The sequence below is a fragment of the Pelodiscus sinensis genome, chromosome 8 (assembly GCF_052426305.1).
Source record: "Pelodiscus sinensis isolate ZL-2025 chromosome 8, ASM5242630v1, whole genome shotgun sequence".
Taxonomy (NCBI): Eukaryota; Metazoa; Chordata; order Testudines; family Trionychidae; genus Pelodiscus; species Pelodiscus sinensis.
Genome location: NC_143059.1, coordinates 54,981,922 through 55,007,721, shown reverse-complemented (window position 1 = coordinate 55,007,721; position 25,800 = coordinate 54,981,922). Strand labels below are relative to the sequence as shown.

Genomic DNA, 25,800 nt, shown 5'->3' with positions numbered 1-25,800 from the left:
AAATCTGAACCTGCAAACTATCTCATAACCATGATATAGGCTGTATGCACAGCCCATTCTTTGCTTCAGCTACATGTTAACATTTTCCTGTCTGTTAATGTCAAATTTTACCACCGTGCATTCCACAAACTAGAAATGTAAGCAAATAGTCGAGTAACTGAGGCAGCCAGGAGAGAGGCGGGGGGGGGGGGGGGGGAGCAAGACCGGTGTCAGAGGCAGCAGCTCGAGGGGGAGGGAGCAAAAGGAGGCTGCTGTGAAGAAGCCGTAGTCCACAGTGGCTGCAGGCAGAGGCTGCTCCAGCAGTAGCCCCTTTCTGGGGGTGGTGCCAGCTCCCCCCAGATGGTTGCTAAGGCTGCAGAACACTATTTAAATGGTCCTGGTTCCTGGTTGTGGCACTACCCTGGCAAGAGCTGGAGCTGCAAGACCTTTAAATAGCCACAGCAACCCCAAGTGGCCACCAGCCAATGTGGTAGCAGTGGGGCCAGGATCTGCACACCCTTTAAATAGCAGCAATTAAAAGGGCTCACAGCTCCTGGCTCTGCTGCTACCACATTGCCTCGCAGGCGCCCAGAGTTGCTGTGGATATTTAAAGGTCTCCAGGTTGCGTAGCCACAGCAACCTCTAGGCAGCTTGTTAGGCAACGCAGTAGTGGTGTGGCTGGGAGCTGCGAGCCCTTTGCTTTGTTTGTACTTCAAAGCCTCTGATCCTTGACAACTCTGGGGGGAGACTAGTCCCCAGCTCTGCCCCGTATGCCCCAGGCTCCACCTCTTCTGGGAGAAGGAGGGGATGGAGCTGGCTCATGACCATGTACCAAAATTCATGAAAGGTCCCCTCTGTTAAAATTATTGCCCACTCCTGGTCTTTATTGTGAATTTTCTAATTTCAGCTCTTTGCTGTATCACTTTTTGACATTTAAAAATAAACAGCTGATTAAGGCTTTTTGCCAACTGGCAGTCTGTTGCTTATAATTTTCATTATACCAACTCTGGAATTTAAACTTGTTAATTGAAACATGTTTTAATATCATTGCATCTTTTCTGGTGTATTTGCTCATTCTTAAATTTATAACATGTTAAGTTACTGTTTATTTTGACAAGTTCCTCTATGATAACATAGCTATGCCATAACTTCTGAAATTATTTTAGCCACATGTTTAATAATCTAATACACATTGTAGTCAAATTATGTGGACACTGGGATTGCAGAACACTTGAGAACAAAAATAAAAATCATAATACATTCAAGCTTTAATAAAGAGCATTTGTCCAGCTGTCCATGTAGTTGCCAGCATTCTTAGTTGATTGGTCTCAAGGCAAAAAGACACTCAGAATAATAATTAAGACTATTATTATAAGAAAACTTTTTAGTATTTAATATAGTTATGGGTTGAATGGAGACAAATCTTTTAAAATGTTCAGCTATTAATGTGAACATTCTAGCAGGCTTCTAATATTAGCAATACTAACAACAGATTCTAGCTGATTGATGCAATTCTCAAAGCTATTCATATTTTACAAACAATATTTTTTATCTTTACCAAAATAACAATCTCATACTTACCAATGGGTAAAAAACTGACGGGAAGAAAGTAGTTTGTAGGATTGATAGACACAGGTTGAAAGGAAATTGAATTGATTGAGCTCCTTTGCTCCCAGTGCTAAAAAACTTGAAATTAATAAAGTTGAAAATAATACATTATATATAATTGTATTTCCTTTCAGTTATTGAATAGAAAATAAAAAGTGTGAAAAATCTGTATTCTTGTTTATAAATACTTGAGCATTTATTTTTGTATATCAAAATTTATTTTTATAACTTTATTATTTGTCAACAGCTAAAAAGAAACACGCCAGCATACTTGGCTTCTTGGAAGGCTCCTCCTGCTGTTTTTAAATCATCCAAATCAGAAGCTATGGCAAACTTAGCCAATGAGAGAGTAGTGTGTGCTCCACTTGACATGCTTTCAGAAGAAGAGATGATGATGAAAGAAATGGGTAACTTGCCATTCAAGTTCTTAAAATTGAGTAGTCTATTACTAGATGTCACAAAAAGTTCAGCATTAAATATTTGTAAAATATTGCTTTTTATTCATAGCTACATTTTGAGACCAGTGTGTTTATTAAAGTTTATGTGAAAACTTGATTTCAAATTCTGTTTAGGTCAGAAGTGACTCAGGTGACTAGCCTGGTCTTTGCTGCAATATCTGCTCTACTATTTTTAGCCTGCTAGTTCTAACAAAGCTACTGTGAGTCTATCTACCCATGCTGGAAATCACATCTACTTAGTTGTAGTTGGGCCTCTCTAAGGGCAGAGTTCTAAAGAGTGTACTGGGCACAGTGCAGGAGTAAAAATCAATATAGAGTGGACCAAGGTATTTTTCACTCTGTAAATAATGTTGGTTTTAGGCTTTAACACCTGACCTTGCTTTTGAATGTAGTATTGTAAGGAAAGGTGATACTCTTCATATTTGACAATTTGGATCCTATCAGAGTCTGAGTCACTAAATTCATTCTCAGATTTCATGGCTTGTTTATTATTATCATGGGACAAGATACCTGTTATGTGTGGTGTTAGTGTTTTGGGGCATCACATTCAGAAAGCGGAGTTAAAGTTACATTTTAGGAATTATTTTTACCTTGACTCTGTATTTCACCATTTTCAGAAGATTGAATATAGTGAACTCAGTGTCCTGGAAGGTCATGAGGCATCTTTGGGCCAACTTAACTTTGCTTTAAGTTTTTGGGCAGTGAGGTTTGGGGGATTGTTTGTTTTTGGGAGGTTTCTAAAATAATTTCTCACTGCCCTCTTTTTCCAAAGTGTACTTTTCTCTCTCCACTGGCTCCTTGGTAAATATTTTTTTTCCACAGGAAGCCCTGGAGGCTTATTTGTTCGTTAACTGTCCATGATGTTCTCATCCCCCATCTCTCTGCGTGTCCAGAACAACTTGATTCTCCCTTGACAGCACTCCTTCCTATGCAGTGACAGGGCTAAGCAGTTGCCCCACAGTTTGAGGACTTGGCAGAGCATACAGAACAGTTCAGAGATCACTAAGGAGTCATTGGGGTTTGTTTTAAAAGGGGGACAGAAGTGAGAGCAGTAGTTGGTAGGGGTTTGAGGGCAGAGCAAAAGCCTCACCCAAGTTGTGGTATGGATATCTATTCTCTAGGAATTGGCTCAAAGTACAGGTTGGACCTCGCTTGGGACCTGTCTGGTCCTGAATCAGGGAGCCTGCTGGACTTAGGGACATCAATACTGGCACCTCTGCTATCAGCTGCTGGGCCCTCGGCATGCAGATGCCATCCCCCAGATGCCTGGTCCTGGCTCCTGCAACGGAGGTCTAAACCCAGCCACCAGTCCCCAGCCCTGGGGCTCCACTCCTAGCTGCCGGCCTGGCTCTTTGGTCTGGTAACATCTGTGGTCCTGTGGTGCTTTTTTTCTCTTGTGAGTGCTTCTACTCCGAAGCACACGTAGGGGTCTCTGATAATGCAAGACCAGAGAGTTCCAGATTAGAGAGGTTCAGCCAGTAGTTGTAACTGGGCCACAGCTTGAACAGATAAGTAAATACAAGAACTAGATTAAGCAAAAGAAATCTTTTTCCAATTCATCATTTACAGGCATCTTGTTAAATCAGAATGATACATGCCAGCAAGGTATCTAGCCACATTCACTGAGAGCATTTTTAAGTCTGTAAACTCTTTTAAAAAAACTAATATAAATACCAAACAAACTCAGAGGGAGAGCTCTTATATCTCAGTGAGTTTCTGATCTTTCTTCTAGTCAGCAAAGTGCTCTCATGTTTCTTAGAAATTTAAAAAGCGTCTGATCTGAAATAGGTAGTTCCCAGTTACATCAGCTCCGGGACTTGGATCTTTTAAACCTCTTGCTGGGAATTAACTACACATCCAAAACACCAATATTCCTCTCTGGAGCACTTAATCTTCCTTTCTGGATGCTATTGGAGTAGGGTATTGCATATCTGTGGGATCTCCCTGCACTGAATGATATATACACCTTGCTAAAAAAAACTAAATCGCTGGCTCAGATATTAGTTAAATAATTGGCTAGAATACTTATGTCTATTCTTTTTCTTCATTATAGTGAAAAAATTTGCTCAAGAACGGATTGCACCTTTGGTAAAAACAATGGATGCAAATGCAAAAATGGATGAATCTGTACAGCAAGGACTATTTGAACAAGGGGTCTGCATACTTTATTATTTTAATTCAAGAGTTACATTATGAAATGTTATGGCCAGTTGTGCAACTTCTTTTGTTTTAGATTAAGTAGTTTGAATGGACGTTAGCCTTTTTTCAATCCTAAATTACTGTTTAGTAGGAAATTACAGTTAGAAAAGTTTAAATGTTGCATTTAATTCTGAAATTATAATTCTGACAAACAAAACCAGAGTCGTCATGATGATAAATCACATATGTGTTGATAGCTCTCTTTTGTTTTTTGTATGAATACCACTGTCTTGACCCCTATGCAGCAAATATCACCCAGCTAAATTATTTTAGGTATAACAAAGGGATCTGAAGAAATTTTATATTCTCTGACTTGAACAAAAGTATTTGAATTGCTTACTACCTGTACATAATTTTTCCAGTAGTGAAAATATTTGAAAATCTTGTCAGCCTAAGTTACTGTCTGTGATAATCTCCCCACAATGGTTGTACAGTATATACATTCTCTCTATTTTAGCTCATGGGTATTGAGCTTGGACCAGAGTATGGAGGAACTGGATCTTCAGTTTTTTCTGTCATAGTGGTGGTAGAGGAATTGGCCAAGGTTGACCCAGCTGTAGCTCTTCTGTGTGAACTCCAGAACACAATAACTAATAAAATGTTTACTACATATGGAACAGAAGAACAAAAGAGAACTTATTTGCCCAGACTAACTAAAGATTTGGTGAGTTAAATATGTTCTTTACTAAATTAAATAACATTTTATATGATTTCATAATGTTACTGTGTATTAGGGAATGAAATGATACATGACATTCTGAAGCAATATTTTCATATGACAACATTGGAATGCTATTTGAGAACTGAAATCTGTGTACATGGAGTGACACAGATATGTCCACTTCATCTGGAGAAGGGGGACAGGTGAAGGAGAAAAATGAAAAGCACATTGTTCAGTAATTTGAGGCTGATTCTGCAGATCTTTTGCACACAACTCCCATGGACTTGAATAGGAGTTACATACATGTAAACAGTAGAGACTTGCATGTTCAGTTGTTTCTCCTGCACCAAACTTTTCCAGGAGCTTTTCTCTATCTTCATTAGCCTGCCTATCTGTCTTGCAGAAATGTGTACTGTTTCTTGTTGTGAACTTAACAATTAACAAGATTTTAAGAAAAGAGACCGTGTTTGTCACTTGTATATTGGCAGGGAACTAAGAATGATTATTATGTATGTTAGCATCAGCAGAGGAAAAAATTTTTTATATGGAATCTTCATTAATACTCCTAAATATACTTTTTTTAATAGGTCTCCTAAGTCGAATGGGATAGAAATACTGACTTGCTATGGAGAAAAACTTAAAAACAGGGGCCTTTAGGGATATGTATCCATGTAATCATTTAGTATTACACTGTAATATGCAGGAAGTAATACTGCAGTGCTGTAGAACTGTAGGAACGCAGATGAGTGTCTCTGACAATGAAGTGAGTTGTGGTGCATAACCCATGCTGTTGCTGCAACTCAGGAGTAGCAAAATTAAATCTGAATACAGCTCATGTAACATTGAGTTGGGGCAACACATCAAGGTCAGCTTGACAGATACCCATAACAAGTATCTGTACCCATAACAAGTTGTTTTTTTTTACTTTTTTGTTAAGGAGGATTAAGATCTTTAAGCCGTTTTATTGTCACAAAAATAACTTCTAACAGACACCCTTGGAAATCCTTCGCTGATAGCTAATTAATTACTGTAATTACTTTTATTCCATAGAGACTTTTATCTAAGAATCAGTACTATATCCATATTAATCCTCACAAAACTTTTTGATAGGAAGGAAGGATATTAGGTCCATAGTACTGGTTGGCTAACTGAAACAGAGTGGTTACATTGTAAGTAAGTTTGGGAAAGCAGCCATAACTTGGTTCTTTCTCACTCTAACCTCTAAACAGCCCTGTCTTCATGTTTATAAACCTAACTGATACTACCCAGGATATGTAGTTTAAGAATGGTTGAAGTATTTAATAACTTTATATTTATTTTCCTTTAAAGTTTTATATTAATGTTGTATGCAGTGCACATATTTTAAATAAAATCTGTAATGTAGTTTGCTCTTCAATTGATAGATAGGCAGTTTCTGCCTTTCAGAGGCTGGATCTGGCAGTGATGCATTTTCTTTGAAGACTCGTGCTGAAAAGAAAGGAGACTACTACATTATCAATGGCTCAAAGATGTGGATAAGCTTTGCAGAACTGGCAGGAGTGTTTTTTGTGATGGCAAATGTAAATCCTTCTTTGGTAAGTTGCTATGGGAGAGTTTCCTGGAGCTATTGATAATATCATGCTAATGTAATGTGTATGTTTTTGGCATCTTGCTCCCACTAAAAATGGATTTTTTAAAATTAATAATATTATCCCTGAATGATCTATATGGTAAAAATTAAGAACCTGGTGAGTATTTTAATACATTTCTTCACATCCCTGTGCATATAAAAACAATAATTTTCCAAATTAGTGACCTAACAAATATTAGCATATCCTTTGTCATCAAAGAATACGTATTCTGGATCTTGATGGCACTTCTGTAATCTAATCATTTAATGGTATGTTATAGGCAGGATACTGCAATTAAAAGTGAAATAGAACTAGGCCTACATGCATGGAAAGGAAAAGTTAGTACAGTATTAAACCATGCCCATGTGACAAAGGACATTAAAAAAGAAGTATGACGTTTGTGTTTGTTTTTTTCATTTATCAGGTTAGGTATAAGAACAGTAGAGCCAAAAAAAATCCTGAACAGCATAGTTTAAAATGTAAAAATATTTCCACTGATTAACTAAAAATGATGTACTGGTGAAAACTGAGCAGCTGCAAAATTAATTATTAGAAAAAGTATTTTGCTTGATTATTAGATTATTTATTTTGCAGTGTCCCATTAAAAAAAAGCCTAATTTGAAGATACTTATAATACATTATTACTTAAGTTGACATTTCAACTGATCAAAAGAGTTTTTAAATTCCATCTATGAAGAGCTGACTTTTTAGTTGAAAATCATGCAATTTCCAGTCCAGGACTGTCTGTCTGTCTTTGTTTCCTAAATGTCTTCATTCATAAATAGGTAGATAAATTAAGAAGTTCAGCATAGCTAATAATATGGACATTTTTAACTTTCTACATTGAACACTGACATTTAGAAGAAGGTTCTTAATTCAAGGAAACAATGTATTTCTATGTCAACAAACAGACAATTTCAAACTATAAAGTGAAGTTCAAGTTGATGAATAAGTTAAGTCTTGTGTGAACACTAAATATAATTTCAGCTAAATATGGAATCTGTTCATCTTCCTGCCATTGTGTGCTGCTGCCATTTATGTAAATTGGAATTACATATGTGCTATATGAGAGCAGACCGGTATAGGATTATACACTGAAATATCACGTAGCTTGTACTTTATACAAAGCTTATAAATATTGCAGCCAGAAACTATGTTAAAATATTGAGGTTGCAAAGTGAAGTAGCCAAAAATTAGGCAATTTCATAATTAAGGTTGATCATGAAGTCCATATATATTGCCTCAGACCTTACCTACTGCACACTATCAAAACTTTATTCTGAATACAAAATTTGAAGAACGTGGTTACTTATTAACTTAGAATTCATGTTAATATTAAACTAGATTCTCCTCTGTAGTTAGTCCTAGGGGAAGTGTGCAAAAAAATCTACACGATATTTTAAAATTCTGCATATTTTTGATGTCAAAATAACACAGTATAATCTCATCAGTTTCAATTATTTTGGTACTTTATTTCAAAATATCTGTCAGCAATGTCTGTGATAACACAAAGTAAAAACCTAAACTTTCTTTTACTAGATTCCTTATTAGGCAAATTTATACAGAACTTTGAGTAATTTATTTCAATTGCAATAAGAAATGTATTTTCTGCATCCCTCAGAAGCAGTGCAAATGCTTGGGGGGAGTCAATGTTAATGGAGAAACTGAGGGAGAGGGAAGGAGCCTGGGAGTGATTGTGGAGGGTTGTTGGATATGAATGGGAGAAGTATGGAATAGATTTTTTGGGGTAGGCTAGGAAGTCGGGGAGCTTCCCCATGCAGACCCTAAGGCTATGTCTGCACTACCAAGTTATTTCGAAATAAGTTTATTTCTCTTCACAAGCAGGAGTTAATATTTCAAAATAACAAGTCCATTGTTTCAAAGTAGCAGGTTTAGTAGTGTGGACGCTCACCTTGTTATTTTGAAATAAGAGGACTTATTTGAAAATTACTCTCCCGTGTTAGACATGCCCTTAGTGACCCCAGTCTCTCCAATTTAGTCAGGCACGTTTGCCCCCATTCTCAGGTGGCCCTGCAACCCTTCCCATTCAGTTTAATGCTGTCACTCCACTAGCTCCTGAATCCCTGGCCTGCTCTGTCCTTCTGAATCCCAATTCATGACCCCTCCCCCCCAGCAGCCCTTGTCCCCCACTCAGATCCTTTGTCTCCAAACCTGGCTCTTCAGGCAGGATGCTGATGTATGCAGCAGGTTGCTATTGCCAGTCAGTCACCACTTTATGTTCTGGCTACACATTGGCCTCTGGTAGGCGAAAGGAGGGACTTCAACAGTTCTTGAGCAGAATGTATTTTCTGCCCAGAAAAAAAATTCTGTGCATGGTATGAATTCTGCATGTACACAATGGCACAAATTTTCCCCAGGAGTAAGACTCTATTTTATAGCATGAAGGAAAAAATTATATGTGGAAATGGGCAAGAAAACATTTCCTAATACCATATACGTAGAATCATAGAATACTAGGACTGGAAGGGACCTCGAGAGGTCATCGAGTACAGTCCCCTGCCCTCTTTGGCAGGAGCAAATACTGTCTAGACCATCCCTGATAGACATTTATCTAACCTACTCTTAAATATCTCCACAGATGGAGATTCCACAACCTCCCTGGGCAATTTATTCCAGTGTTTGACTACCCTGACAGTTAGGAACTTTTTCCTAATGCCCAACCTAAACCTCCCTTGCTGCAGTTTAAGCCCACTGCTTCTTGTTCTATCCTCAGAGGCCAAGGTGAACAAGTTTTCTCCCTCCTCCTTATAACACCCTTTTAGATTCCTGAAAACTTCTATCATGTCCCCCCTCAATCTTCTCTTTTCTAAACTAAACAAACCCAATTCTTTCAGCCTTCCTTCATAGCTCATGTTCTCTAGACCTTTAATCATTCTTGTTGCTCTTCTCTGGACCTTCTCCAATTTTTCCACATCCTTCTTGAAATGCGGTGCCCAGAACGGACACAATACTCCAACTGAGGCCTAACTAGCGCAGAGTAGAGCGGAAAAATGACTTCTCGTGTCTTGCTCACAACACACCTGTTAATGCATCCCAGAATCACATTTGCTTTTTTTGCAACAGCATCACACTGCTGACTCATACACAGCTTGTGGTCCACTATAACCCCTCAATCACTTTCTGCCATACTCCTTCTAGACAGTCGCTTCCCATTGTGTATGTGTGAAGTACATCCCCATCTTTCATACACATAATAGTTGCCTGCAGCCTCGCCACATGAATGCCATGCTATTAAGGCTTATAAAGGTGTTAAATTCCCTGTTCCCCTCTGATATCAATGGAAATTCAAAGAATCAGGTGTATGGGACTCTGCTGAAATTGGCTTGTGATTGCTGGAAAAGGGGTGAAATGCAGGAAACAACCACTCTGGAAGCATGGTTTCCTGGCAAAGGCCACAGCTTTCCATGCAGAAGATGGTGCGATGCTTCAGAGAGCAATGCTAACTCTTACACTTTACAGAGCAGAAGTGGGCAGTTTTAGTAGGAAAGCCAGTGGGAGCGCAGCACAAAAACAGGATTTACTGTCAAGGGTAAAGTGAGCTCAAAAGAGTACTGAAGAGGAACTTGAGTTGCACAAGGACTGCAGGATTGGGTCAGAATTTCCAATTGCTTTACATTCTATATAGGTATTACAGACTCTATCCCTTCCCCCTCTTTTGAGGCTCTCATTCCTCACCATGTGGATGTTATGGCCAAGACAGTCACTCAGACGCTTCTAAAAATGCTCTTTTTCTATGTTACTTTATCCACAAAAATGAATGACTTGGCCTTTGCTAAATTATTGTAATTACAAAAGATATAGCTGGGGAAAATAAAACAGATGATGGTTCCACATTTTATATATTAATATAGTATTTAACGTGTTTATATTGCAATATAGAAATCAAATATTCAATGCCCATTTGGGTTTATCACAAAAGCCAGTTTTTTGTTTTTTATTTATTGCTTAGGGTTACAAGGGAATTACATGCTTCATAGTAGATCGTGACACAGAGGGCCTACATGTAGGGAAAAAGGAAGATAAACTGGGAATCAGAGCATCTTCTACATGTCCAGTAATATTTGAAAATGTTAAGGTACTTTAAATTTTCATAGAAATTTAGTAATGTTGTTAAGTGTAACCTGCATACATCTTGAGTATGATACAGGATTAGGAAAGAAGACTTGGTAACACCTTGATTTTCAAACACTGAATTTGGAGGGGGCAGGTATGGCTGCCCAGCATTTTGCTAATCAGGATTTAAGGGACTTGGATTATTCATGTAGCACCTCACGTGAAATTTTCATTAATGGTCCATTTCTGAATAATTTTCTCTGTCATTCTGTGTGCTGGGGAGCGTTCTGCAAAAGTATTATGGGAATTAGGTGCCCATTTTACATTGCTTCATTCAATTATGAGGCATGTTAAATAAAACATATATACTGATTCAACTGTGTGCAGTACTAGCAGTTATAGAACAGAAAAGGAATAATTGAGTGGTTTTATTCTTCAGGTTCCTGAGACCAACATCCTGGGACAGCTTGGGCAAGGCTATAAGTATGCAATTGAACTGCTAAATGTAGGCAGAATAGGTATTGCTGCACAGGTGGGTATCATTGTTTAATATTTAATGCAATAATTCTGTAGTTTGAATTTGGGGAAATTAAATGAAAAGCATCTGTGTTGCCACTAGATGTCACTCTGCCTTTATGTAAGATAAAATAATGTTTGGTAGAGGACCCTATATTATACTGATTATTGTACATAGGAATGCTTTTAATAATGCAGAATTCTGGTTCCATTGTAGTAGTATATTTTGAGATCAAACAGCAGTTAATTTCTAATGATTACTTAATTAATTTTCAAATATCTAAAATGTCATCATCATTTGAGAGACAATGAGGAGATAATATCTTTTGTAGGCCAGCTTCTGTTGTTGAGAGAAGCAATCTTTCGAGCTGCACAGAACTCTTCTTCAGGTCTGGGAAAGATTCTCTGCGTCACAACTAAATACAAGATCAAACATAGTTTAGCAAAAGTAGTTAGCACATATTCTAAAGCAGTGGGGGGCCCTGGGCAGGTTTTAGGGATCCACCAAGCATGGCTTGCTAGCGCATTAGACTTGCTAGCGCCCCGGACAGAAAGCCAGAGCCCCACCATACTGTACTGTAGCCTAGGGCCCTAACCCCTATTACTCAGGGCAGAAGTTTGAGCAACTTAATTTCATGATACTGCCTCTGGCTACTCTTTAATGCTGGCCCAGGCTTTTATATGTTGAAAAATAGATGTGGCTAGGGATGTATGTATCCCTTTACAATGTTAATCGGTTAAACAATATAATTTTAATCATTTAATTGGTTAATCAGGGTCTGGATAGTCCACAGGGAGAGGGGGAAAGTTCTTTGCAGTAAAATATTTTTCATGAGTATTAATCTTCTATCCAGATCTAAAAATCCTTGTTCAGACCAGTTTGCCAGACTCAGTTTTTAAAAGTGTGTTTTTAATACATTTTAATTTTTCCCAAAAATTGGTAAATGGGGTCATGATGTGTGTCAGGCTCAGACACAACTGGCCCTAGAGTTCAATATGTCACTTTCACCAAGTACAAGTATATTCTGTTTTTGATGCTTGTGTAATTACCATTAGCATTACCAGAAGGCTGTGTAGTTCTAGAAATACAGTGCTGGAAGAGATCTCAAGAGGTCTTATTCTCTCCAGACTGAGGCATAACAAAGGTATACCTATGTCATACACAACAGGTGTTTGCATAAACAGTTCTTAAAAACCTAAGTGACTAATTCCACAAACTCTTGATAATCTAGTCTCATACTTAGCTACCTTTTCCCCCTAGGCTACGTCTACATTGGCCCCTTTTCCGGAAGGGGCATGGTAATTTTTGAAATCGCAATAGGGAAATGCGCGGGGGATTTAAATATCCCCGGCGGCATTTAAATAAAAATGTCCGCCGCTTTTTTCCGGCTTTTAGAAAAGCCGGAAAAGAGCGTCTACACTGGCCCCGATCCTCCGGAAAAAGCGCCCTTTTCCGGAGGATCTTATTCCTACTTCAAAGTACTTCTAAAAGCCGGAAAAAAGCGGCGGACATTTTTATTTAAATGTCGCCGGGGATATTTAAATCCCCCGCGCATTTCCCTATTGCGATTTCAAAAATTACCATGCCCCTTCCGGAAAAGGGGCCAATGTAGACGAGCCCTATATGTCTAACAAATCAGACACCACCACTGTACCAGTTCTATAGCTAAATTACTCTAATTCTGTCAATCTGGCACCTTCATAACAGAAAAATAATTTGATAATAATTGAGTTGCTGAAGATTAAGATGACTACTTGTTCCGCCTTCAGTGGACATGGAGAACAATCACCATCCTGTTAATAGCTTTTATTAACATGCTAGAGGGCTGTGCCCCCTGCTCACTGTGCTTGCCAATTCCCTTCTCGCGGGAGGTAGGCAACCCCGGCTTCTCTCTCCCCACAGTCACTGGGGAGGGCTGGGCTGCAGCTGCACCAGCCCTGATCATTTCTCCCTTCTCCCACCCCTCGGCCCCATCAGCTCAGCTCCCTTCCTTCCTGCCAACCTGAGTCCCTTCTCCCTCCCGCACCATGCCAGCCTAGGCCACCATTCTCCCTCCTCCCCCCGCCACACCAGCCTAGGGCTCTTCTCCCTCCAATCTCTCCCCAGCCCCCTACGAGCCAGGATTCTTTCTGCCTCTCCTCTCCCTCTCCCCTCCCCCTCGCAGCCTGGGCCCTTTCTCTTCCCCATCCTCCCAACCCTAACCCTTTCCCTGTCCTGGTCACAGTGAAAGCCAGGCCCAGCTGTGATCCCAGTGGCCAGAGAGGAGCAAGGGTGCCTGCCCATCCTGCCTGGGATGCAGTGAGGCACAGGTAGTACCGTGTGCACGCTTCTCTCCAGAGCACTGCAGCCTCCTGAGGTAGGGGAAGCAGCAGTGTGTGGGACGCTGTCCCAAACTCTCCCCATGTGGTCCCACCTGCACTGCTCACTGCCCCAGTCCTGCCCACAGAGCCCAGGGCCACCTGCTGGGAGTAGAAGGGAAGGAGCAGACAGGTCAATGTGGCAGCTCCCACAGGTGGCTCTGGGATGCTCTGGCAGCTGCATTAAGTGCAGCCGCTGGGCAGAGGTTGAGTCTCTGTGGCAGCAGCTGGACTCTGGTCAGTCAGAGTATGTCTACACTAGCTCGTTAGTTCGAGCTAGGTAGGCAAATGAGGGCAACCGGAGTTGCAAATGAAGCCCGGGATTTAAATATCCCGGGCTTCATTTGCATCTTCCCGGGCGCTGTCATTTTAAAATCCCCCTTAGTCTGAAATCTGTGCCCGCGGCTACATGCGGCACAGAGTAGGTAGTTTGAATTAGGATCTCTAATTCGAACTACTGGTACACCTCGTTAGAGATCCTATTTCGAACTACCTACTCTGTGCTGCGTGTTGCCGCGGGCACGAAGTTCGGACTAAGGGGGATTTAAAAATGGTGGTGCCCAGGAAGATGCAAATGAAGCCCGGGATATTTAAATCCCGGGCTTCATTTGCAGCTCCGGTTGCCCTCATTTGCCTACCTAGCTCGAACTAGCAAGCTAGTGTAGACGTACCCAGGCTGCTGTCCTGAGCACTGCACCCTCCCCCTCCCGTGCACTGCCCCTGGGCTGTTATGGCTGTGATGCGGGGTCTGCTGGCTACTGTGCCATGTTTCTTGGCATTGAAAACCCTGTGGGCTGGAGGTGGAGGAAGGGGAATGGGGGCTTGGTTTAAAATAGCAATTCCAAATGGTGAGGGGAAGCAGCAAATTCAGGCTCGAGTTGGGAGGGGAGCGGGGAGAAAGGGAGGAGGCTGGTGGGTTGCAAAGTGATGTGATGATGTCACTTTGTCGTCCTGCAGGAAAAGCTTTTTTTAATATATAGAGAGATTTGAAAACTGAGGTCCCTATATGCAGTTGTCTTTTTCTCAAGATTAAAGACCTTTTTTTTTTTTTTAAACCTTTCCTCATAGGTCAGCATTTCTAAATCATTTATCATTTAGATTTCTCTCCTTTGGACTTTCTCGTTTATCCACATTCTTCTTGCAATGTTGTGCCCCAAACTGGACACAATAATACCCCTGAGGCCTCTCCAGTGCTCAGTGGTGCAGAAAATTTTCCTTCCACATCTTATGTAAAACGCTCCAATTAATACACCCCAGAATATTAGTGCGCTGCTTTTTTTTTTTTTTTTTTTTTTTTTTTTTTTTTTTTTTTGCAACTTCACACTGTTGGCTCATATTCAGTTTGTTATATGAGCAGGTGTTAAATAATGACTCATAACTGAATGTCATAGTGAAGTTATTAGGAAGTAGGAGTTTAAATCCGTTCATCTAACATCTTAGATGTGAGATATCAGAGGTCCAGGGGATTTGTTTTGCAATACGTTCAATTTCTAGGTCACTAATTTTCATCCAGTCCAGCTAGATTGATAGTAATTCAAAGTTTTTATTTCTGATGGCTTTTTAGTGATCTATATGAATTGTTACCGTTACTTCAGGTGCAAGTAAGCACATGTCCACATCACAACTGGCTGCTGACTTGGTATCTTCAGTAGAGCTGCCAAAGGTTGAATAGTTATCAGATCTCCTAACTGTCCTCTAAAACTGGGCTCTCCAGAACATTATGGGGATGCTTGAGCTTCATCACTGTACCACTTCTATAGCTAAATTACTCTAATTTTGTATTTGTATTTTGTTTGATTTTGTAATCTGGCACCTTCATAACAGCAAAATAATTTGATAGTAATTCAGTTTCTGTAGGTAGTAGGGATATAAGAGTTTAACAGGTTAACCAATAAGTTTACACTTATTGGCACTAGTTAAACTCTTCATAGGGCTGCTTGCAGCCCTGCAATGGTGGGGCTACAGGAACCCTGGCAGTCCCATAGGACCGGGAGCTGCAGCAACCCCACAGTTGTGTAACTGATTAAAAATATCTATGGGTTGCACCATTAATATTTTTTCTCATTTTTAATATCCCTAGTACATGTATATATTTAGCCAGGCTATGTCTACACTACGAGTTTTCTCCGCAAAAAATATGCAAATGAGTCACTCATTAGCATATTTTTTGCCGAGAAAGCTCGCAGTGTAGATGTGGCTCCACTGTTTGGTATACAGTAATTTTCCTGTCCAAAGCAATTAGGACTTTTCACAGAATTGCATACTGAAGTTAGAAAAGACTAGTTGGGTCATCATCTATAACACCTCTGATTTTTACAGAAAAGTTCACTACAATTTTTTACTAAATTCTTGCCTTGTTATACAGGGCTTCGCTATGCATCCACCTGATTATACAATAGGCTTATTCTTTACCTAGACTCTTTATCACGAGTCACCTGGACAAGTATTGTAATACTAGTAAAACCTCAGTTAAGATTCCAATTAGAATTGTTTTATTATACTTTATATTTACATCATCATCTTTGGTTTCATTATTCCTGATGCTATATACAGCATTTCTTTTTACAGAGAAAAACTAAGCTCATCTTCTTGAATGCCAAAAAACTAAAAAGGCACACCATCTGCCCAGAAAAAGAATTACTGTAATTATTACCTCCGTTGGGTACATTAAATGTACAAATTGTTTACTCAGTGTAATCTTTGTTTCTCTGTTCATTCACAGATGTTGGGATTGGCACAGGGATGTTTTGACCACACTGTTCCATATACAAAGGAGAGAGTACAGTTTGGGAAAAGCATATTTGATTTTCAGGTATTTGTCAGTGTATATATTAAAAGCTGTCTTCTTAAAGGAGTAGTAATCATAATAAAATGTGTCAGGAATAAATAATCTAACTGAATAGCTATAGTGCCCTAGTGTTGTTTAATGTCTCCCCTTCTCAATGTCTGGGAATGGCAATTGAAAAGAAATTCAGATAAGCTTTAATTTGTTATATACAGACTGCAAATCTGTATCTGTTATTTCAATCATTAGTTAAAATCTAAACACACAAGTATGAAATAAACAATGTATGTATACACCTAATCTGGTACACTTTTGATCCATACAATAAATTGTATTTGTCTTAATTTTCACTCCATTTTTTCATGAAGTAGGGGATGATGCTCTCTGGAGACCCTGGAAACATTAAACAGATAAGGAGAAACTGAAGGAAGTTTAATAATTTGACTCTTGCTTTATATAAAGACACTTAGTTCATTGGTAATATCTATTTCACACACATTCCATTATGCCACAGAGGGTGGCACCACTGTAATTGATTTTGTAGATTTTTTACAAATCCAATGACACTTACCTGTATGTCATTAACTTCCCCTGGAATGAAATTCATTATGTTGTGCTCCCAGACTACTGACAAACTTTATGATCATCAAAAGGGGGTCTTTTTCTGCAGACTGCAGCCTTCTATAAATTTTAGGGACAGGGTTATGCATGGGTGGGATATAGAGTGGATGAGAGGTTTTTATCCACCAGAAAAATTAAAAAACTTAAACATTTCCATGCTCGTTATATTCTCTTCTGCCCCACTCCACACAGCATCCTCTCTTTCTATCATAGAGTTTTCCATTCCAAGATCAGGCAATATAACTTCATACTACTTGGTAGGCCACTCCTCCTCCCACACTCTAAAAAAGTCTCCTACCTTTTTTCAGTTAGGCTATGTCTAGACTGCAAGCCTCTTTCGAAAGATACTTTCGAAAGAGCCTCTTTCGAAAGAGAGCGTCTAGACTGTACGCGGAACTTTCGAAAGAGCAAGCCGCTTTTTCGAAAGAAAGCACCCAGTGAGTCTGGATGCTCTCTTTCGAAGAAGCCCTATTTACATTCAAGAACGCCTTCTTTCGAAAGAAGGCGTTCTTCCTCGTGAAATGAGGTTTACCGCCATCGAAAGAAAAGCCGCGTTCTTTCAATTTAATTTCGAAAGAATGCGGCTGCAGTCTAGACGCAGGTGAAGTTTTATCGAAAAAAGGCTACTTTTTTCGAAAAAACCCCTGAGTCTGGACACAGCCTTAGTGATTGGAGTCAATGGCAGGTCTGTTTATATCCAAGTATTTTAAAATTCTAAACCTTGCATTGTATAAATATTGTATTTTAAGCTATACATACATGAAAACACCTTTGTGCAAATGTGGCCTATACTGTAGCCACAGGTAGCTAAAGAGGAGGGAAAGGAAAATAAGAAAAAGATTAAATATTGCCTCTTGCTATTTGAAGAGTAATGCAACATAGGTGCCTAGTGGTTTTCACCCAGAGTATAACATACAGAGAGTCAGGCCATGAGCTTTAAATTTTTGAAAAGCAATATACATTTTGCTGCATATTGAAGTTAGGCAGCTGGATAATACTTTTAAAAATATTAAATGTGTTATAAGTTTTATCTAATGTCAGGCCAACTTGTTACAGGGAATGCAACATCAGATAGCTCAAGTGGCCACCCAGCTGGAAGCAGCAAGATTGCTGACTTACAATGCAGCCCGACTTGTAGAAGCAGGAAAGCCATTCGTAAAAGAGTCAAGCATGGCCAAGTATTATGCTGCAGAGGTAAACAAAATGTACTTTATTGGTTACTCAGTTCATTTGCTGTTAGTTTTAACCTCATGTATTTGCTAAATTTGTTTTTAATAACTTGTTTTCTTTGTAAATGGAACATAGTTCTTTTGTTTCCAGTTCACAGTTTTCGGATGGGATGAAAGTAGGTCAGCTGAGAGAGAAACAGTATAACCCCCTTAAATCTAATATATAAAGGAGAATGTTTGTATGTTTGTGCTCTAATAACTTGGACACTATAAGAGCTACCGCATCCAAACTTTCCATGGGATAACCATTCCTCCAGGAGAAGGTTTTAAGGTACTGTGGGAGGGAAGAGATGAGAGACCGACGCCTCTCCCCGGGGCTACACAGAGCTTGGCAGTGTGGGGAGAAGTGGCTTCCCCGCCATTGCTGGAAGCATATGGAGGCCCCTCTTCAATACTGTGATTGGCTCAGGGCCCGGTGGCTGACCAATGGGCGGGCAGGTTGCTGCTGGGGCTCGCTCTAGGTGGAGGAGGCGGAGCTGGTGTTACCGCTCAGCTGCCACTTTGAAAAAATGTCTGGAAGGAGGTGCATTGGGGATCTGGAGATGAGAGCTGTGGGGAGGGAATGAATGGGGGGGACTGTTCCAGGAGGACTGAACTGTTGGGGGCTAGTGGGGGGTAGGGCAGGATTGGGGGGGACTGGATCGTTGGGGGGCAGGCTGGTCCAGGGGGGCTGGACCGTTGGGAGTGAGTGGGGGGAGAGCAGGATTGTAGGGGGATGAAGGAAGTGGGGCTGGACAATCCTGCAGGGAGTGAGTGCGAAATGAAGCCCATGGCAGGGGAGGGGGTCTCCTTTGAGGGGCTCTGGCCCAAGAGGCAACACTGGATGATGCTGGGTGGGTGAGAAATTAATCTAAGGCCGGGGGAGGGGGATCCCTCAAATCTGGGCACTGGTCCTGGGTTTGATACTGGATGATCCCGGGGAAGGTGAGAGATGCAGTTCATGGGAGGGGCAGCTGGTCAAGGGGGTGGTGCTGGACGAGGGACTATAGAGGTGCCAGCAGGCTCAGGAAGTTGACTCATAGTTTCATCAGAAAAGATGGGAGAAGAATTTGAGGTGTCACCTTGAAATCTCTCAGATTCAGTAGGGCCAGCCCCATTGATTGAGCCATCCCTGTACTCAGGTCTTGGATGAGAATTTGCAGACCCAGCGTGCCTATCAGCTACTTCCCTAACAAAAAAAATTAGCTTCTACAAGGATAATTAGCAAAAATACCATCTAATAGGAAGTAAAACATAGCACTATTGAAGAGGGGTCTCCATATGCTTCCAAGCAATGGTGGGGAAACAAGCCATGGTGATTTGAAGGCTCTCCCTTCCACTGTGCTTTTAATGGCTCCAAGACTCATGACATGGGAAGAAAAGAGACATAGTTTCTATTGTGACTTTTGGCAAACTCAGATACAAGTCATATAGCTCTGATTCTCAACATTGCAATGACTCTTTTTGGGGTCAGAGATTTTGCTTTATGCAGCAGTAGAAAAGCATGGGGGTCTGCCATAATGGCCAGATGTCAGGCACTGGCAACTGCGGTGTGGCTGGAGGCTGTCAGGACCAGCTTCTGTTTTTCTAAATTTTGTTCCTCCGGTTTCCTAGGCAACGCCGGGTAAGTCCAGCTAGTAACATATAGAAGTATCTCAAAGAGCAGAATTAAAGAAAGGAAGTGTAGTATTAATTTCCACTCAGTAAAATATCAAATCATAGAATCATAGGACTGGAAGGGACCTCGAGAGGTCATCGAGTCCAGCCCCCTGCCCTCAAGGCAGGACCAAGCTCCGTCTACACCATCCCTAACAGATGTCTATCTAACCTGTTCTTAAATATCTCCAGAGAGGGAGATTCCACCACCTCCCTTGGCAATTTATTCCAATATTTGACCACCCTGACAGTTAGGAATTTTTTCCTAATGTCCAATCTAAACCTCCCTTGCTGCACTTTAAGCCCATTACTCCTTGTCCTGTCCTCAGAAACCAAGAGGAACAAATTTTCTCCTTCCTCCTTGTGACACCCTTTTAGATATTTGAAAACCGCTATCATGTCCCCCCTTAATCTTCTTTTTTCCAAACTAAACAAGCCCAGTTCATGAAGCCTGGCTTCATAGGTCATGTTCTCTAGACCTTTAATCATTCTTGTCGCTCTTCTCTGTACCCTTTCCAATTTCTCCACATCTTTCTTGAAATGTGGCACCCAGAACTGGACACAGTACTCCAGCTGAGGCCTAACTAGTGCAGAGTAGAGCGGCAGAATGACTTCACGAGTTTTGCTTACAACACACCTGTTGATACAACCTAGAATCATATTTGCTTTTTTTGCAACAGCATCCCACTGTTGACTCATATTCAACTTGTGGTCCACTATGACCCCTAGATCCCTTTCCGCCATGCTCCTTCCTAGACAGTCGCTTCCCATCTTGTATGTGTGAAACTGATTGTTCCTTCCTAAGTGGAGCACTTTGCATTTCTCTTTATTAAACCTCATCCTGTTTACCTCTGACCATTTCTCTAACTTGCTAAGGTCATTTTGAATTATGTCCCTATCCTCCAAAGAAGTTGCAACCCCACCCAGTTTGGTATCATCTGCAAACTTAATAAGCGTACTCTCTATCCCAATATCTACATCATTGATGAAGATATTGAACAGTACGGGTCCCAAAACAGACCCTTGCGGAACTCCACTTGTTATCCCTTTCCAGCAGGATTTAGCACCGTTAACAACAACTCTCTGACTACGGTTATCCAGCCAATTATGCACCCACCTTATCGTGGCCCTATCTAAGTTATATTTGCCTAGTTTATCAATAAAAATATCATGCGAGATCGTATCAAATGCCTTACTAAAGTCTAGGTATATGACATCCACCGCTTCTCCCTTATCCACAAGGCTCGTTATCCTATCAAAGAAACCTATCAGATTAGTTTGGCATGACTTGTTCTTCACAAAACCATGCTGGCTATTCCCTATCACTTTATTACCTTCCAAGTGTTTGCATATGATTTCCTTAATTACCTGCTCCATTATCTTCCCTGGGACAGACGTTAAACTGACCGGTCTGTAGTTTCCTGGGTTGTTCTTATTCCCCTTTTTATAGATGGGCACAATATTTGCCCTTTTCCAGTCTTCTGGAATCTCCCGTCTTCCCTGATTTTTCAAAGATCATAGCTAAAGGCTCAGATACCTCCTCTATCAGCTCCTTGAGTATCCTGGGATGCATTTCATCAGGACCTGGTGACTTGCTGACATCTAACTTTCCTAAGTGATTTTTAACTTGTTCTTTGTGTATCCTATCTTCTAAACTTACCCTCTCTCTGCTTGTATTCACTACGTTAGGCACACCTCCAGACTTCTCGGTGAAGACCGAAACAAAGAAGTCATTGAGCATCTCCGCCATTTCCAAGTTTCCTGTTACTGCTTCTCCCTCCTCACTGAGCAGTGGGCCTACCCTGTCCTTGGTCTTCCTCTTGCTTCTAATGTATTTATAAAAGGTCTTCTTGTTTCCCTTTATGCCTGTAGCTAGTTTGATCTCATTTTGTGCCTTTGCCTTTCTAATCTTGCCCCTGCATTCCCGTGTTGCTTGCCTATATTCATCCTTTGTTATTTGTCCTAGTTTCCATTTTTTATAGGACTCCTTTTTTATTTTGAGATCATGCAAGATCTCCTTGTTAAGCCAAGCTGGTCTTTTGCCATATTTTCTATCTTTCCTACACAGCGGAATTGTTTGCTTTTGGACCCTTAACAGCGTCCCTTTGAAATACTTCCAACTCTCCTCAGTTGTTTTTCCCTTCAGTCTTGCTTCCCATGGGACCTTACCTACAAGTTCTCTGAGCTTATCAAAATCTGCCTTCCTGAAATCCATTACCTCAATTGTGCTGGTCTCCCTTCTACCTTTCCTTAAGATCATGAACTCTATTATTTCATGATCACTGTCCCCCATACTGTCTTCCACTTTCAAGTTCTCAACTAGTTCCTCCCTATTTGTTAAAATCAAATCCAGAACAGCTTCTCCTCTGGTAGCTTTTTCAACTTTCTGAAACAGAAAGTTGTCTCCAATGCAGTCCAGAAACTTATTGGATAGCCTGTGCCCCGCTGTGTTAGTTTCCCAACATATGTCTGGATAGTTGAAGTCCCCCATCACCACCAAATCTTGGACTTTGGATAGTTTTGTTAATTGTTTAAAAAAGGCCTCATCCACCTCTTCCACCTGGCTAGGTGGCCTGTAGTAGACTCCTAGCATGACATCACCCTCATTTTTTACCCCTTTTAGCTTAACCCAGAGACTCTCTACACAGCTATCTCCTACGTTCATCTCCACTTCAGTCCAAGTGTGTACATTTTTAATATACAAGGCAACCCCTCTTCCCTTTTTTCCCTGTCTGTCCTTCCTGAGCAAGCCGTACCCTTCCATACCAACATTCCAATCGTGAGTCCCATCCCACCAGGTTTCTGTAATACCAATGATATCATAGTTGTATTTATTTGTTAGCAATTCCAGTTCTTCCTGCTTATTACCCATACTTCTCGCATTTGTATATAGGCATCTAAGATACTGATTTGATCTTGCCTCCCTGTTGTGCCCTGACCCTCCTTTCTCCTTGCCATTATAGGCCGTAGTCCCCCCCATTTCCAACCCATCTCCCAGTCCCGCACATGCAGCACTTACCTGTGGGCTTTGCTCACCTGTCCCCGTCGAACCTAGTTTAAAGCCCTCCTCACAAGGTTAGCCAGTCTGTGTCCAAACAAGGCCTTCCCGCTCCTGGAAAGGTGAACTCCATTTCTGCCAAGCAGTCCTTCCTGGAAGAGCACCCCATGGTCAAGGAATACTAGCATTCACCCTCAAGGAGATACCCTGAAATATTCAATTTCAGACGTCACTGCTATGGCAAATTGGGGGAAAATAATCTGTGGTCAGGAATGCCTCCTCCAGTCATAATGATATTTCAGCATATAAGATCCAAAAATGTCTATGAACATGGAATTGCTTCCTTTTCACTTGCCATGATAGTCAAAACAACAATTAAAATCTATTTCTAGGTAGGGAGGGAACTGTTACAAATAGGTATTCTGATTTCATGTCATTAGGTGGGTGAAGTAGAAATGAACCTTAAATTGGCGTGCAAACAACATTCTTATACAGTTTATACAAGATAGGTGGCTAAAATTAGATGGAACAAATGTTGTTGACATCTTGGCAAAGGTGTGTCCTGGGATGATAATTGTGAATCTGATTTTCCTTAGGTTGCAGCACTGACAACTAGTAAATGTATTGAATGGATGGGTGGAGTCGGATTCACAAAAGATTACCCAATTGAAAAATACTACCGAGACTGTAAAATTGGTAAGCAGATATTTCTTATGACTATATAATATAGACTTGGGTTTGGTGGTGTTTCACGGTGGGTTCAATTACCTGGATACCAATTTGTCAGAAAAAATTTCCTTTCAGCAGACAAACACTGAAATATGACAATGATAAAGGTCATAAATAGGTATCTCAGTCAATCTATCATATTTAATTCAGTGTAAAAAGAGTGTGTGTACAACTTTAGTGTGAATGTTACTGTTCAATCAAAATTTCAGTTCAAATGAATCAAAGGAACTTACAGAAAATTGAAGTCGTGTGAGGGAGAAAATTGGGTTTAAAAGTGTCCAACTGATTTAGGAATCCAAGTCTCACTTCCGCTTGCGCTTCTAAGTCCCATACTAAGGCTCTGTACATTTCAAAGCAGAAACGCCCTCCTGGAGCCCAGAATCAGCGGGACATCCTACTGACCCCAGGCTGCACGCAGAGTTCCAACTTTGAAATGCACAAGAGCCACTGCTGGGACTCTTGTACATTTCAAAGGAGGAATGCGGAAGTGCCTATCTACTAGTCAAGTAGTCTATGGAAATTCCATCGAATACTTGACTAGTAAATTAATCGATATTTAACATCCTTAGTTTATACTCAAACATCTCTAATGCAGATACCAATTTTATATCCTCACAGAGCTCTATTTGTAATCTTAGAGCTCTAATTGAATCTTTAATTCAAGGGTTGAAGTTACTGTTCACGTGCTTAGTACAGTTGTATTTCCTTTGCTTTGTTTCAGGTGCAATATATGAAGGAACTTCAAATATCCAGTTGAGTACAATTGCAAAATGCATAGCTCAAGAATACTGAAAACAACAAGGATGTCATGACTGTTTAGACTGAAAATTAGAATCAGCACATCTCATGGATGAAATCATAGGTTAAATGTTTATTCCAAATTGTGAATTTAGAAAAACAAAAACAAATCATGGAATTTTATCCTTAATACCCTTCTAAAACAGTGCAATAATTCAAGTGATTAGATGGTTTCTGCTAACACAAGGAAACAAGCAATGCGAGATAAATCCTCAATCTGTTCTAGCGGCCCAAAAGGGCACAAAACCATGTTAGGAAGCAGGTAGTTCCCCCAGAGCAGACATATAATTGGCTGGTGTAAAGTCAGCTGTGCACCATTTGGTGTGGTGAGAATGAGCAGAGCTGGAAATTTCAGCAGTCCTTGATTAACAGAAACTTTCAGGAAGTCCTGGTAGCTCTGCAAAAGGTCAATGACATAAGCTATTTGATACTCTTTATACTTTTAATATTTATAGTAGTTTCCATGTTTAAATCATGTTACAAACATTAAGCTTCACAGGCTCCCTGTGAAGGATATGGCCCTTAGATGGAGAAACTCAGTGATGGAAATTAAAGGTATTCTGCAAAAGAGAAAAGTATGCATCTTTATATATAAAAGGTGAAAGACTGAATCTTTTTTGTCTGCTTCTTTTTTACATTAGATATTGCTTGCACTGAATGAGTCAGTGCTTGGAGAACCAGAAAACTAAGAACAAATGACTAAAAGCTTAGCAACTAAAAGAGGAGGAATGTTTAATCACAGCTTTTAATTCTATTTTAGCCATTTAATTCCACCAACTATAAAATATTTTTTAAAAGGATGTTTTGTTAGATTCCGAGCTACAGCTTCTTCAATTAAAGTATGAGTTTTCATGATCTGCATAGTCTGAGAGTCTTGAGATACTTTACTAATTCTACATTTTTTATATCAGTAAAACAAGCAGATTCCTGAATGAACACAAAACAAAAAGCACAGTGTCATTTTTAAACTTATTGGTAAGTGTCACCGTTGTGATTTGCCCAAGGTCACCAGTGGAATCACAGTAGAGATTAGTATTTGGGGCTTCATCTTTGCTAAACTTGTGATTCAACCCTGCACCATTTCTCCCTTTATGGTGATTGAATCTTCAGCTTTAATGTGACTACTTCAAAGTAGAGTGACTTTTCCATTGAATGTTTGTATTAGGGTGACAGTTGTCCCTTTACTGAAACAAACAAGAAGTTTCAAGATTCATTTGATCAATGGTTTGGTGACTTTCAAGAGAAAAAAAATCAAGTTGTTTGCAAATATGCTTCCAGCTAAACTAAAAGAAACTGAGGGTAAAGACCAGCCAGAATTTATTTTAGGACATTTTTTCTCTGGAACAGTTAGTTCACGTTATCCACTTGAGTTGGTCTAGATCAAATGAAAGCAGCCACACTATGAAACACTTGAGCTACACAGATTGATGGCTTAGCAGCTGATGAATTGTGTAAGATGCAACCTGCGCTCCCCTGCTGGACAGCTAGTTGAAGTTTAAAGCACCACTGAATTTGAGCTAGAGATTTGTATTCTGACAAGAT

The 25,800-nt window shown here is 40.2% G+C and overlaps 1 protein-coding gene across 1 annotated transcript in view; it reads left to right on the top strand.

Annotated features, from left to right (window-relative positions):
- Positions 1 to 25,113, top strand: part of ACADSB (acyl-CoA dehydrogenase short/branched chain) — a 29,696-nt gene extending 4,583 nt beyond the window's left edge. The window contains exons 2-11 of the mRNA XM_075935313.2: positions 1,835 to 1,994; positions 4,099 to 4,199; positions 4,702 to 4,908; positions 6,309 to 6,479; positions 10,486 to 10,611; positions 11,029 to 11,121; positions 16,186 to 16,275; positions 17,926 to 18,063; positions 23,328 to 23,427; positions 24,182 to 25,113. Of these exons, the coding sequence (XP_075791428.2) occupies positions 1,835 to 1,994; positions 4,099 to 4,199; positions 4,702 to 4,908; positions 6,309 to 6,479; positions 10,486 to 10,611; positions 11,029 to 11,121; positions 16,186 to 16,275; positions 17,926 to 18,063; positions 23,328 to 23,427; positions 24,182 to 24,252 (1,257 nt within the window). The 3' untranslated portion in view covers positions 24,253 to 25,113. The remainder of the gene's footprint in view (positions 1 to 1,834; positions 1,995 to 4,098; positions 4,200 to 4,701; positions 4,909 to 6,308; positions 6,480 to 10,485; positions 10,612 to 11,028; positions 11,122 to 16,185; positions 16,276 to 17,925; positions 18,064 to 23,327; positions 23,428 to 24,181) is intronic.
- Positions 25,114 to 25,800: the final 687 nt, after the last annotated feature.